General features: G+C 34.3%; 2 protein-coding genes across 3 annotated transcripts in view; one reads left to right on the forward strand and one right to left on the reverse strand.

The window, feature by feature from the left end:
* LOC106159833 (uncharacterized) overlaps positions 1-3,873 on the forward strand; it is a 34,097-nt gene extending 30,224 nt beyond the window's left edge. For both annotated transcript variants that reach the window (XM_013536246.2, XM_087003778.1), the window contains one exon: positions 1,879-3,873. In XM_013536246.2, coding sequence (XP_013391700.1) covers positions 1,879-2,004 — 126 coding nt within the window. In that variant the 3' untranslated portion in view covers positions 2,005-3,873. The remainder of the gene's footprint in view (positions 1-1,878) is intronic.
* Positions 3,874-6,409: 2,536 nt separating this feature from the next.
* LOC106159850 (uncharacterized) lies at positions 6,410-15,764 on the reverse strand. The gene is made up of 4 exons (XM_087004589.1): positions 15,623-15,764; positions 12,284-13,369; positions 10,366-10,965; positions 6,410-7,866 (listed from the first exon to the last, which is right to left on the reverse strand). The coding sequence occupies exons 2-4, from the start codon at positions 13,349-13,351 to the stop codon at positions 7,618-7,620; spliced, it is 1,917 nt and encodes a 638-aa protein (XP_086860715.1). The 5' UTR covers positions 13,352-13,369; positions 15,623-15,764; the 3' UTR covers positions 6,410-7,617.
* Positions 15,765-15,794: the final 30 nt, after the last annotated feature.

Below are 15,794 nucleotides of genomic sequence, written 5' to 3' on the forward strand. Positions count from 1 at the left end.
ACTTGGCTAATGGCTTTAAGGTTGCAATGTTAAAGTTAATTATGGACAAGTTCGAAAAAGAAAAATTGCAAACAGCCCCCAAACAGCCACACACATTTGATTAAATGTACATCAAGTTGCAAGTAATTACTTTACCTGTGGACCCCAACAATTAGAGATGGAAATTATGTACAGGTGGTAGGCATAAAGAGAAAAGAGTAATGTGTTGGACACCATGTTGGTCGTGTGACCGAGCAGATGCTGTCTTCTTGAACATTCAACTCCTCTCTTCCATCTGCCTATTTAAGAAGGGATTTCAATTTGTAAACTGGAGAAATGGGTCTTTGAAATTGTAGATCTGCCAATTACTGGGGAATATGAAATGAGGCAAATGTGATAAACAGGCTTTGTTCGGTAAATTTGAGCATATCGGCTATGTTTGATTTAGGTTTTCAAGAATGAGATCACAAATTAAGCTTGTTTGAGTGGATAATAATGGCAGGGGTCTCAGATGAGTAAATTATTTTAGTATATATATATATTAGGGGTTTTATGTTTTCTTATTTTTGTGTGTTATGTTTTAGATAATAAAAGACACAAGAATACATATTTTTTACTACTGTTTACTGTAATACTTGGATTTGGTCTTTCATCTGAAATATAAGTATATCTCTCAGGTCAAGAAATTGCTTGCTCTGAATTTAAGTATTCTTCAAGAAAATCAATACAACATCCTTTTTGTTATCATATAATTACGCTCTGCATATTACATGTACTCAGTCCTTATCTTTCCAAGTCCCAAATCACAATGTGAGTACCACAGCAATGATTGGGTTGACCATTAACTTCCACAATTGTTACATCATCAGTTATTAAAGCAAATTAGTCCATCCAATTTTGAAGCTCATATTATAGCTCTAAAGTAGCCTCTTCTTCAAGCTTTTTGTCAAAAATATATTTGTATTCAGAGTATGACGTAAGCTTCCCAGGCACATGTCATGCATCTTTTCTGCTCCATGTTTGCTGTTCCATGTTATCGAAATAGGTAAAAATGGGCTGCCGGGGTAAAAATTGAGCAAGTGATGGGGGTTGGTTTATAATGCCTCAAGTGGCTGGTGCTTGAAAATATTTCAAGTGCAGTTAAAAAGGTCTGGTGGGCATTGTTGTCCTTTTCTTTTTCCCTGGCCCTGCTTATTGATAACAACATCAGTGAATATATTTCAAATAAAATAGCTGATAGCTTCACTCAGGTATATCAAGAAACCAATATCCTCCATACAAACTTCCTCTTAATGGGACCTTGGTTCTCACGCTTCTCAGGTATTGAAGGAAAAAATCGGCCAAGATAGCTTCGAGCTGATGAAATTACAGGAAAGAGATAACCAAGCAGCGTGAAGTTGCCTAGAAGTTTACTGATAGGGTGCAAATCAAGGGGCTTAGTGTAGATAAAACTATTTAAGTCTAGGGAGACCTGTATTCCTAGAGTTTATATCTAAATAGCATCTTCTGACCTAGAACACCTGAAGAATTAGTGGTCAGCTCCATTATCCTAGAATTTGAGAGAGAAGGTCAGTGACCACCTTATCCATGTTTCTCAAAGGGCTGGTGATTGTTTGGTAATGTTTCCAGAAATTTCAATAAGAAGAAGAGATGGAACTTTTTTTTTTACTGTTATTGTTTTTTCAAAGAAAAGCATAAATGTGTGAAAAACTATTTTAGAATTTTTTCCACTCTTTTAGAAATGGTAAATACATCATATTCCATTGTTGTGTCACAGCTAGTTGCACACATTTTTCCAGTTGGCTTTGTTCTAACTGCATGACAAGACTATCATGATTAATCATATAATTTTTATTATTTGATTAGAGAGATAATGATATATTCCATTGTTCTTTACAGACCATCAGTGGAAATAGATCTCCAAAGTTCAACTTGTATGATCCAGCCATATTCGACTTTCGCTCGATCAGCACTGTGTACAATCCTTTGACTCCAGTAGAGGAACCATCGGCGTGCGCGTTTTAACTTGGGTCACCACGAGGCTGCACTTAGGCAGCCATTTCATTAACAATAAACAACCAGTAACAGCAAAACTGCCATCATCATTATTTTAACATGTTTCAACAGTGGATGAACAAAGGAACAATGACTGATGAGTCAAGCTGGCAAATGCTTGCATGTGCAGGGTTGTAAAAGACTAAAAAGTCCAAAGACAAAAAAAGGAAAACTTTGAGTGAGCAAGATTGATTTCCAGGAAACTGCTATTATATAGTTTCTTGAAAATGCAAAGATACCTTTGGTGGCTGTGGAGAGGTTTAATCTATTATATCTGGTGCATTACTAACATTTCCAAACCAAAGGTTCTTTTGACTGCCTTAGCCATGAAAAAGATATACAGGATTTGTATGTGTGGTACATGCAGTAGTTTAGAGGACAAGTGTAAATGTAAATATTCCTCAGATTTCAAAAAAAAAAAGAGAGAGAGAGAGAGAGCAAAATAATACAGGATGAGTATGTTAGTGAATGGGTGATAGTTTGAAAGATAAGGAGTTGTATGGATGGCAACAAATTTCTGAAGAATGTTTTTGTTTGTTTTTTCATCAGTCAACAGAAGAGTTTTTTATGTGTGTAAGGGGAAAGCATAGGCCAGTGCATATGCTTAGAAAACAGTGAAATCTCAGGAGACATTAGCAACATATATGAATGTTTTGCATTATCTTTGATATATTAACCATTGATGAAGACTATTATCATGTAATTTTTTTTAATTTAAGAGTGTCAAATGATATTGTGTCTGACAGAGAAACATAAACTACCCACAGTTGTATTTTCCATGGGTAGAGGATAAACATTTGCAAGAAATGGCCATAAAATTGTATTTTTATTTATTTTATTAATTTTTTTAATCCGTTAAAGTATTCAAACTTAATGGATGTAGGAATTTCTAGTGATCTCTGTTTAAAGTGTATGACAGTAATAAAACACCATTTTATACTAAAAACTGATTGTTCAATACAACACATATTGTGTTAGCTGATGGTAAAGTAACAAGACAGTTTTAATATTTGCACATGTACCATCTATTGCACTTCATAAACAATTTTGTTTCTTACGTAAGTAATATTTTAGTGCTGGAAGGAATGAATATGTCTACCAGCATATATATATATGGTTTGATTCTGACCTGAAAATGTAAATTGCCAAGAAGATGCTTTCAACCCCTACCTCTTCCAAAAACATAACATTTCAAACTTTTCATCTAAAGAAAGATATTGCTTTTATTATATACCTGAAGCACCTTACAATGCACATAATTAAGAAGACCGGTTCTTCACTTCTGTTGATAAGAGATGCACTGATGTATCCAGCAGTTAAGTTCTTTTATCAGTCCTATTTGTGATTTTCTCAATGCATCATATCAGTGCTTGCATGTAAAAGTGTGTGACTCAGTAGACAATCATTAATTGACCTTTATGCACCCCGAAGATATTTGCAGATTCCCAGAATGCAATATATTTTCGAGAAGGGTAGAAGTGGCATCATGAATAGTTAAGGATGTGACAAGTATTATTATTGTTATTATTATTATTATTATTTAGAGAACATGGATTTAGATTTATTTATTACAAACATTGAGCTCCAAAAAAACTGTCATGTCAAAGTTCTGATGAAACTGGGTAATTGGAGTTTTCACTGCTAGAAAAACAGATTTCATATCTTTCCTTATTTTAGTTAATGGAGCTCTGGAGCTCATATGTTATTAGTATAATGCTATCCAATTAAAGTATGCCACATGGATTTCACATTGCCACATGGATCTATTTCTGTTATGTCATTCCTGCATTTCACTGAAATTTATTATTATGAAGGTAAAAATAAATGAAAGAAACTAAACGGTTTGATTGTTTTTTTACTCAATCTTCCTTTTGCAAGTCATTATTTCATTCATCTACACTAAAAGACCCAAAATCACACTTAATTGGGGATTTTTGTTTTTATACTTTTAAAATTTCGAGGAATTAAAATCTTATTCCAATAATTTCAACTTATTATGTTTTACATTATGTTGACAATTTCATGGCAAATTCATAATTTCTTACAGCATTTGGTCATTGTTCTTGTCACTTACTGAATGGGAATATTGTACATTTTTTATTACTAATTACTTGGTGATAATGGTTATTGTAATATTTTCTTAATTGTGACATCAGTCAAATTTGAAATTTCAAGTTAGCATAGCAGATAGTCATCAAATTAGTCAACTGAATAAGGGCGAATTATTACAAAATATTGAACTTGAGTAGTGAAAAAGAGATGGAAGTATACTAGTATCTTGAATACACACTGGTAACAAAAATAAAATGAACATGTTTGTTCATGTTTTTAAAGAATTCAAAACCTTTAGCATACAACCGAGCACACTGCTTAAATAGCATCAAAAGGGAAGTAAATAGCACAAAAACAACATGAAAAAGGAAATGTAGCCAGGTTCTAGGTCTGCAACAAGGATCTGACCTGTGTTTGTACAGGCGCTCTCGGAGCAGCCCTAACAGGCCACCAGAAAACAGCCTGGAGTTATGGTCTGTGATTAAGGTTATCAACCATGCATCTCAATGCAAACCAAAGCACAAGAGCTTGACTTGGACTGCCAGCAATGTCAATGTACTGAATATGCCATGTGAAAAATAAGAAGAAGTAATTTAATGTAGGGCTTGCCATCATAATACCTGGAGCTTTCAGAATGTGTCTATCTCCTATTGTTTATGATGTTATAAATAGTAGAATGGCACCTGAAAACAAATGGAGTCAACAGTCAAAAATGCGCTGAATGTGTGTAATTGGCAACATCAGGTATGGTGTATGCTTTCTTTGAAAGACACATATATTTTCTTCTTTTGGATGTAGTCCCTTGATCAAAAATTATTTTCCCCTGCTCCTTGATATACCTATTATGTCAGAATAATGCCTTTGGTTTTCAACGTGAAAGAAAAATTGGTTATCATGGTTTACGTTGTTTTCCTTTTATTTGATTAATCAAAGGTACCCTCTTTCCCTCACTCATGAAAATGAAAAATCAATTAATAGATGAATAAAGGAAGATGCTAAAAAAATGGGTGTCAAAATATAAATCTTAACTGAAAGCTAGTGTTATGGATGGAGGAGATGTAAACATTTTTCTGCCTTAAAACAATGACTCACCTGTCTGTTATAGAAAAAAACCCACAAAAAGTGATATAAAATATTGATGCAATGCCTGCACACATAACTTTACCTGCGTGTAGAACTGCAAAATTAATTCCTTTTAATATCTTCATTCCAAGTAAATAATTTTATGTTCCAATAGAGCTGTTACTTTTATTTCATATACGGGGTCCTAGAGCAGAGTCTGCTAAATCATAAGCATATTGTAGCCAAAAGACTTTATTTTGTTTTTTAAGACTGGGGCATGTCATCTTTGTATCCTCAGCACACTTCTGATTTGCCTTTTGAGGTATACATTTGCATTTCAAAATTGTTTTAAATATATTCTATAAGAATGCAATTATTTTGTCATTGAATTTGAACCACATAATTATCAATTTTAGGAAAAGCATTATGAAGCTAACAGATGATCGACTTAAATCTACCTAACACAGATAAAACATTTGGTAAAGGGAGGGGGTTAAGGTCCGACTTCCAATATTAGACCTTAAAATATTTTCATTAAAACTGATGCGAACACAGTTTTATTTTTCACCCAATTTTGGACTTTGAATAAAGCGATATTTCACTTTTTCATGTTTAATATTTTTTCACTTACTTTATTCAGCAGTTCATAATAAAAACAGACATCATTTATTAATTTATTTGTTGTTTTGCTTTATTACAAGGTAATTATTTTAATAGTCATTTCTTCCTTACAAAAATGACACATTTTAACTGTCAATAAGTGAACTAACCCTTCTTTCATTGTTTTCTACTATAAGTTTTGGTTACTTAACATATATAGACAGTACGGGTAAAGAGAACAGAGTTAACAGTGCATCAGAGTACGCTGCCATCTCCAAAAGAGCCACGGCCAAATATAGATAAATTCACCTCCTTTTTTTCAACATTCACAGATTAAATAAATTTAGAAGACCGAGGAGACTCATGTAAAAACACTGCAAAACAGCATCTTTAATGGGATGAAGGAGGGGCATTCCTGCTGTTCCAAGGACCCTTAAAATGACATTCACAGACATCTTTTTGAACAGGGTTGTAAATCATATTTTTGTCTTACATTTTGAATTAAAAGTCATTGTGGGTGGCATTTAGACCTTTTTTCCCCTGAAGAATGCAATTGCGTTCAATATCAAATATGTCTTTAGTATCAGAAATTGGTTCTGAATCAGTTGCAAAAATCTCTTTAAAACTGTTAAATGGAAAGGTATCAATTAGAAATTTCAAATGATCAAAATAACTTTTTTATTTCAAAATCTACAAATATATATAGTTCTATGAGCAAACAATTAAAATATACCAACAACTGAAAACTTTTTTTTACTATCAACAGTCATAAAGAAATTCAAATATGAGGTGTTTACTAATACAGTACTCAATGAGAAGTACATGTACCTTGCGTATTTTCTACAACTGAGTGACAAATATGATAACCAAGCAAGTTCAAGGCTTATTCTGTTATTACCCAAACTTTGACTTTATATCTACTAATATTATCACTAAGAAATAACTTATAACAAGTACCCCATCCATAGTTGATCATTAAAAAAATGAATATATGTTTAAATGTAAGATAAAGGATAAATCTTAATTTATCTGAAATGCAAAAGTTGCCAGAAACAACAATATTTAAAATATGTAATACCATCAAATTGAAGAACAATTTACTTTGTAATGCTAGTCCAGACATAACTTGGATATGGTCAAAAATATACCACTGGCAAAGTGCTTTAGTGAAATTAAAAGTAAACTTAACTTTTCCATTAAAACATTAACAACAATGGTCCCAAGTTGGTCCTGAAAACTGTAGTGAGAATCTTTAAGTTTAATGTCACAAAACAACAAAATTTTAAAAATCTAAAATCTGCTTAACTTTCATTCTTCTTTTTTTTAATATGCTTATTTTTTTCTTTTTATTATGCATTGAGGATATTGAACAATAAAAATAATGCCTGTGAAAAAAAAGCACCACGAAATAGTTTCTAACTCCACTCTAACTATAATCAATCAAATGCATGTATTCTGTGTAGATAGACAGTTTACTGCAGCAATGAAATAACAGCTTTCATCATTAATGGAAATAAATATTGTGTAATTCATTAATAATTCATAGTGAGAAATCAGGTATGGTTACATCAAAGACATAACTATTGTAATAGGCAGGACTCATGAGCACAATCAAATTTCTGAAGGATAAAAAAATCATGCTGTAAGCAGTGTAGATCCCCTTGAATAAAAAATCTATCATTTTCCGGGAAACCAAACTGATTATGTTGTAGTTACCAATGTAACATGCAAATGGTCACGATCCATAACTGATGAAAAAAACATACATATATATGCGATAAGCCTGGATGCATAATCTCTCAGCTTGCTGTTTGTGCCTATGAGAATGACCTCCCATCATTAAAAGGATGTCACCTAGGTAACACTTGTTTATCGCCTTTTCTTGGCTGGTTTTGTTTTAAGTTCTTTGCACCTGGGGATGTGTCTCTCTGCAGCCGTTTCGTTAAATTTTCTCTGGCAGTGTGGGCACTGGACATAATCAGGGTTTTCTGTAGGTGGGGGAGGGGGAAGATCTGCTAAATTTCCACCTGCATCTTCAACAGCTTTTATCTTCTTAGCATATTGCAAATTCCTGATGAACTCCTCATGTTGTGCACGCCAGTTGCTTGCTTTCTTTGCCTGCATAATGAAACAAAGACATTTATAATTATGCTGCTCATATATCAAATGCTGATGAAAATTTCATCTACTGTTAACCAAGAGGGAAAATGTACTTTCCTTTTAAAATGTTAAATGTTGCATTATTTCAGAGGATCTGAAGAGCCCCAAGGGAGTTTGGTCCTGGAATGATCCATCCAAAGATAGGAGTGGAAATTATTTTTGACAGAACATCAGCTTTAATCACTGTATTTTGACCCTCGACTTTACAAGAAATGTGTGTTAAGAAGGATTTTGACCAGTGAAAAACTGGCATTAAAGAACAGAGTTTTACTATATAAGAAAGAAAAATGATTAATCTTAATTAAATTAGATTCTCTTAATTCCCATCCATGCTATCCCTAAGATGAAGAAGGGAATGAGGACCTTTTATTGCTTAAGGAAGTTTTGTTTCCTTTAGCAAAACTTTGATCACGCATGGCAACCATCTCCACTGGTTAGAGGAGATGAGACTTCTCTGAAAGGTAAGATAATCCCATTCCCCGATCTTGTAATGGAGAGACAGTATGAGGGAAATTATGAGAACCTGGATTTATTCATTTGTCTATTTTCATGACATAACGTTGCAAAGGTTTTCTTCTTCTCACCTGATAAACAAGAATTGAAATTAAATATTTCGGATCACTTGACAGATTTACATTCTCCCCATGCAAGTTGCTAAAAGGTTCTCATCTTCATTTTGAAAAGTGATGAGCCATTGGGAATTCATGATTATTTTTCATAAGAACTTCCAAAGGCCAAAAAATCTCCAAACAAATTTGTGCAGGGAGGAAAAAATTAGTATTGACTACAACTAGATGTGAGTCATGCTATAACGAAGTGTAAGATGTTGTCAGAGCCAATTACACTTAAAAAATGGGCTTCTGGCAGCCGCATCTTCAATAACCTCTCAGTAAACCTGAACAGAGTTGTAATTACTTGTCTCCAGAAAAGGCAGCCGCTTCTCTCTGGCAGCATTTCCTACATATATCACATCAGGATTTTTTTGGTAGTCTAGCTAGAATTTGATCGACAAAGCTGAGAAAAATACAGACATTATTGGGGATGAAATGGAAAAATGCCTGCAGGTGTTATGCTCTATAAAAAAAATTCTAAAACATTAAGCAGTCAATTTCTGAGCCAGGTTATCTGGAAGGCAAAAAGCAAGTCTCCTCTTCTCTTCTATAATTGATTGTATTGCTTCATTTGTTATAATCCATCCATCTGCTAGATTTGATGAGGAGAGCAAATATAATAAGTAATTTGAAAAACTGGACATGGAAAAGTTAAATGAAATGGAAGATACTTTTAGAGCACAGAGAGGAAAAGAAAAAAAAAAGTGAGGGGAGATACATGTACATGTAATAATGAGAAAGAGAGAGGAAGAAGGAAGGGAGGGTGAAAATGAGTCAAGAAAATAAAAGAGGATATATAGGGCAGTGTACTCAGCATATTAATTTTCATTTTATCAAATTGATAGGGAAGTAATTTTAGGCTTGTGCAGATCCAAAATGGACATGCAATGACCTATGATTTGATTACTGCAGGACAGAAATCAATAAGCTGGCTCCAGCAACATCCGTGCTATGCTTGCATGGGGCATCAATCCACATCCTAAAAGTCTTGCTTCAATTGTCAAGGGGGTTTTCAGCTATTGTATGAAACCTGAGAGCTGTCATGTGACTTGTCACCATGAATTATCCAACATGCTCTCAAGTGATGAAGTTAGTAAAGTGGAAGTAACATGAAGATCGAAACATTTGGATTTATAAGCCAAACAAGTGTAGAAGACGTTACCACGAGGAAATATATATTACACTCTCAGTGCTAGTGATTCACCATAACCTCTACATGGAATAGGGTTGATTTGTGTGAGCTTTAATCCTGATCTTATGTATTCTGTTATCTAATATATGTTGCTTATCATAGGATTTTGACCATAGTGTTGACGTAAAAGGTTTTGCTATTACAGCTAGTGTGTTCGTCTTGAGGTGGTACAGGATTCAATACTTAAATAAACCGTACTTCAACACAATTACCATTTGATTCTTACCAAGAGAGTTTTTTTTAAAAGCTTTTTCACAGACCCACGTCTTACTAATTTTAATTAATTAATAATAGGCCCCATTTCCACCCCACCTGTCACCATGTCTGTCAGTATGTCATTGTTACCTTGAAATAATCAGTTGTTTTCAGCACATGGCCACTTAAGAAGTTTTATTCATAAGGAAGTATAATCTTTTCCAGCAAATTAAGGGCAAACAGGTTATAGTCTGAACCACAAATCTAGAAGAAAGTGTGAACCTAATGAAACAATATGATTAGAAGACACAGTGTGTATGTTTGCGCTCATTCACGTGTGCATGCATGCATCCGTGTGAGTGTGCATGCACTTAGATGCAGGAGGTGGGGAGAAGTATAGTAAGACAAATTTGTTTTGGTAAAAGAAAATAAAGTGTGACCTATATGCTTTCAACTCACCGGTTCAGGTTTTTTTGCAATGGCTTTGACATATTTTTCTTGTTCTGTTCCCTTAGTTCGCATTGTAGTTGGATCAAATACTTTGCGTTTTTTACTTGCATTTTTAGCACAAACTTTCATGTGTTTGTCAAGACGATCAGAGGCAAATTTTCTGCCACATATTGAGCATTCTGCAAATTCTATATCAACATCATCAGCTGTAACAGCACTGGCTGCAGCTTCTTCATAAAAAGCAGCTGGTGGCGACCTCTGGCGATCCATCTCAGGCTCAGGTTCGGGGTCTGGTGTAGGCTGGTGTCTAGTTCGCTGAGCTGGGGGCCGGCTTGGTGGATGAGGTTTGACTCTGCTTGGCTTCTTTGGGAAGACATCTTTTGGTGTGATGGGTTTTTCATGGACTGGACCCGAATGACCATTAAAATGAGAAACATTACTAGTAGAAGCACCATAACTTTCTCCTTCTTCTTCTCCTTCTTCTCTGCCTCTTTGTTCTTCTTTCAGTGCTCTCTGTTCCTCTTCTCTTTTCCTCTGCTCATCGGCTGCTTGTTGAAGACGTCTTTTTCGCTCCCTTTCTGCTGCTTCCTTTTTAGCTTGTTTCTTCTCCTGTAAATAAAACCTTTATCTTAGGGCTCATTCCCAATAAAACTATCAATTTACAAATAAAAGTCCAACTCCACAGGGACTCTCACTGAATGCAATCAGGTTAACAGATTAACATGCCTCCTCTTGTTTCCAACGTACTTGTATTCTACTCAAGGAAGAGGCATGTTAATCTACTGATCTGATTGCATTCAGTAAAAGTCCCCACAGAGCTGGATGGATCTACATAGAACAATAATTTCATTGGGAATGAGCCTTAAATCATTTGAAAATAAGCATGTCTTGCAAATATGTAAAAAAAAAAAAACTGACAAAAATGAAAAGAAAAAAGTGACTCATTTTTATCTTAATTGGTCAGTTTCTTAATTCTGGAGTTAATTCATCCTTTTTCTAACCAACAACATATTATCTTACATTTTGCTGACTCATACATCCAGAAAAGGATCAAAATACTATGTATCAATTAATATTTAATGCAATGTTTCTTTGATAATAGGATCTGTACTTTCGCGATTATATTTCAAAGACAAATGGAATTGAAATAAATCAAATACTGTCACTTTTCTTATGAATTAAGCATCCAATAGACAAAAGTGTAGTAATATCAACAAGGCTAACACTGTATCATGTTATTGGTTACTACATTTTTATCTGCAATAATAAGATGCTGGCTCATGAAATTAGAGGTTGTGAAGGGAAACAAAATTCAAGTGACTGGAAATTCTATCAGTTTGGCAATACCTCATGCATGACAAGTGCTCAGAGTTGAGTCACTAATAGATGCAATTAAACTTGTATGGAAAAGTTCATTAGCACTTCTTTATAATGCAGTATCAGTGCAACCCAGACTTCCACTTTGTTGTCTTATCAGATTAGCCTTTCCAAGGCGTAATCATAAAAAAGTGCCATTCTAATAAATGTCAGAATATCACTGGAACCAAGTAAATTTCAATTTACAACACAATCATGCACACCTACCGCAATAACCTGAATTTGTCTTGTCAATTACAGTACAAAATATGTACTAGTATATCTGCAGAAATAAGTTCATGCATATTTTCTTTTTGCAGATATAATGATAAATTCTTTTCACATGTTCAGTCCACATTTTTTCTCACTCTCTGCTATCAACATTTCAGAAACTTAACTTACCCCTCATTTCATTAATCACAATAGATATGCATCTCTTTTGGTCAAATGCATTTATATTCAGTTTCTATGAATTTCAAAAAAAGACAATTCTTATATTGTTCAAAAAAAAAAGAAATCCACGTTTTTTTTTTTAATTTTCTGTAACGAAAAGAAAAATCAACAAAATTACCTCTTCTTCTGCTCTTAGCCTCTCCTGCTGTAATTGCTTCAACTCCTCTTGCCGTTTTGCTAAAAGTCTCAAAAGCTCTTTTTCTTCTTGTTGTTTCTTTAATTGTTCCTGGCGTCTTTCTTCCTGCTCTTCTTCTTCTCTGGCAGCTTCTTCCCTGTCCTCATCATTGCTATCACCACCCTCCTCACCATCATCTCTGTCAAAAGTACCATCATATACATCATTCTGAGCATGTTGTTGTTGGTGAGCTGCCAGCCTTTTCTCCCTAGCTGCATCTTGTTCCATCTGCCACTTTTGAAAGTCTGTTATTTTTGGTTTTGCTTTTGGCTTTGACTGATTTCTCACAGGTTCTTCATCACTCGACTCAATGTCATGTTTAAAAACCTGTGCTTTTCGTTGCTTATATTTAGCAACCCTAGCCTTTGAACTACCAGACAGTATATTCTGTTTTTCAGCATTGCTTTCTGGAGAGTTAATATTGCCTTCACTACCATAATGTAAATTATTTCCAGAATTTTCTTTATTTTTTAGGTTACTAGATTGCCGAGCACTTTGCTTCTTTGGGGGTTTGGGTGAGTTGATTACTGCACCATCACTGAGGCTGCCACTTTCATAAGTTTTTGTCCGCTCAATTGGAGCAAGGGGGTGTGCTCTATCCCTCCCTGCACTGTTTTTTTGTTGGGGTTGATGTCCAGGGGGTACAGGGGGTTTTGACGGCTGGAAGCCTGATGGACCACCATATTCATATTTCTTTTTTGCTTTATAATGTTGATGAATGTTTGGTACAACTGACTGTTGACTGGCAATGTTTCTTCTTTCATTGAAGAAGTCTCTGACCATCCCTCTTCCACTGTTCTGAGCAACACGCTCCATTGCACGTTTTTGATTTTCCTCATACAATTTTGCAAGCTTCTGTTCCTTCTCTCTCATCAATTTTGCTTGGTAATCAATCTGAAGCTGCTGCAGTCTAGACAGTGGTTTTTGCCCCTGGCCCTGACCTTGGAAACCAGACGCCATGTTTCTTGTACTAGATGGATGATCGATCGCAGTGGGGCCGTGATAAGCCATTAACCAAAGGTAGGCTTACTGCAAGTAAAGAATTATGTATGTAAAAAAGACTAAAATAATAATATATACAATGACATTTTTGCATAAATCAAACATATTGAGCACATAATGCCTAAATTACAATGTAGTTCATTATGGGTTTTCAAAGTTTTCCAAGTTACTGTAATCTTTTCTTTGATATATCCTTCAAGAGTTGCATGCTGCACACATTTTATAAGTAAATTGAATTATGATAGCCAACTTGCATGCCATGGGAACAAGATTTTCACCTCTAGAAACCAATCAGTATCAATTACCCATTCGCTATCACACCCTGATTGGAGTTCAGCTTCTGTGACCATAGATAATCAGAAACAAAATTGATATTTCGTAGAGGTGCCAGAAACTGGACAAATGCATGTAAGCAATCTGTTTGGCTACTCATTTGATCACCTATTGTGGCTAGTTTTTAGCCAGTAATTCAACATATCTATATGTGTGTGTGACAACTAATTAAAATCAGACTCTTTTAACTGTCATGTGCATATTGTGAAACATTCTATTTGAGACAAATTAGCTGTGTGAGGTGAAATGCTCGATAAAGGGCAATGCTTTCTACAGTAATGCAGTGTGTTCTCCACCCCCTTTAATTTAGAAAAATCAGCAAATGCATGTTTTCAATCAGAAAGTACATAACTGGGTTGCAGAATTGCAGAAACCTGACAAGACCATCTACCGTGAAGAATCAATCATGACTGGGCATACATTGTTGTACATCCTCCCCTTAGCGGAAAGCCTTTTGGACTGGATGATATTGATGTACCTCAATTCAACATCAATATCCAAGTGCATTTTGAAGTACCTGGGCAATAATGTTTTAGACAACTTGTCAGCTAGTAAATCATTTATCTTTTACATAGCAATAAACACATTGCAAATAACAAGTTCCATAACAACTTTTCATAACAATCAATTTACAAGAGTCAGTATGCTCTTTCATCATCATTCAAGGTGACGTGTTTAATGTGCTGAAAACCATTAACAAATGATAAAAGCTTCGTTAACAGGCAAGGCCACACCCATGTGAAGTTAAGATATTTGATCCACTAACGCACTGTATTTGTAATATTTGGGGACCTTAGATAAATGTTTTACCATACATATAATGATATATGCTACAAATTGGCATACAGTATTTGCTTAAAGAAGTGAATCCCCCACTTGACTAATTGGAATTCAATGCTCACAATCAATGAATATTACATAAGCATATGGCAAGCATTTCCTATGAAAGGTGTTATTATGCAATTTCCATTTGTTATCAGCATCAAGAAAAACCTATTTTATAGCTAATTAGTAGAACAGACACTGACAGATTATTGTAATATACTGGTATATCCATTAACCACGCTTTTGAGACAATAACAGCATACCCTTTACCTTACTGACGCAAAGCCTCCCTATACCAGAATACCTCAAAAATGTGATGACTTAATACATCCATTCAAACTTCTTTTGTAGCTACACAATTACCATGTATAGACTGATAACATGTCAAGCCATGCCTCAGACTGGTAAGATATAATGCTTCTGGTGGCAAAAATATTACACATAAATAAATTTGGCAATGCGCAATGAAACTTTAATTTACTTTGTGACTACCCCATTATCTTTAACATTAATAATAATAATATTTTTGTTTTACCATCAATTTGAATAGAAAATGGTATGCCATATAAATTCTTCCAATGTAATGGCCTTTTATTATTGTTTTTTTTTCTTTACTTTTAAATAATGATAATAATGTATGTACTTCCTTACACTTTTCATTGTTTTAAAAAAAATATTTTTATTTAAAAATACTGGTGCACATGGATATCCAAAATCTCCCACAAATTACATAAAAAGGATTTATACCATGTCTTTTTCAAAAACTGCATTTTATATCATAAACTCTACCCTTAAGTCATTACCAACAGTAGGTAAAAGTTTTTTATGTGCTGAATAATTATTAAATTAGCTGAGCTTTCTTTGACTACTGGTATTTCCAGAAATTATCCTTATTTTAATATTATTTATCTAATTCAAGAAAAATTACTTCGTATTCAGGTAACTAAAAAGTTAAGACGTCTTTTCCACCTGTCAAACTTGGAATGTAAGGGAATGCCTATCTCAAAACAAGTAGCAAAAGTTTTGAACTACATTGTATTTTATAAAATGATCAGTATTAATGACATAAAAGCGCAGGGACAAATATACCAATCAAATCTTTCCAAATAAAAGACAACTTACCTTTCAGCCAAGCGTGGACACATTCAAATAATGTGACAGTGTTGCAGCAGCTGTGTTGAGGAATGTCGTAAACTTTAGGGGTCATCAGAACAGCAAGTGCTTGTTTGTCTGTCTCAGCCTAGGTCAGATTTAAACCGGAAGTTGACAAATCAAGAAATAGTTCAGGAATTCG

Source organism: Lingula anatina, chromosome 2 (genome assembly GCF_051362555.1).
Source record: "Lingula anatina isolate TDL-2025a chromosome 2, LinAna3.0, whole genome shotgun sequence".
NCBI classification, from domain to species: Eukaryota; Metazoa; Brachiopoda; class Lingulata; order Lingulida; family Lingulidae; genus Lingula; species Lingula anatina.

Bases quoted from the DNA above. Each gene is read 5' to 3' on its own strand.
- LOC106159850 (XM_087004589.1), bottom strand. From the start codon at position 13,351: ATGGCTTATCACGGCCCCACTGCGATCGATCATCCATCTAGTACAAGA. The intron at 10,966-12,283 runs GTAATTTTGTTG...TTTTATTTACAG, and splicing joins GGCTAAGAGCAGAAGAAGAG to GAGAAGAAACAAGCTAAAAA. The intron at 7,867-10,365 runs GTGAGTTGAAAG...TTCATTATGCAG, and splicing joins TTGCAAAAAAACCTGAACCG to GCAAAGAAAGCAAGCAACTG.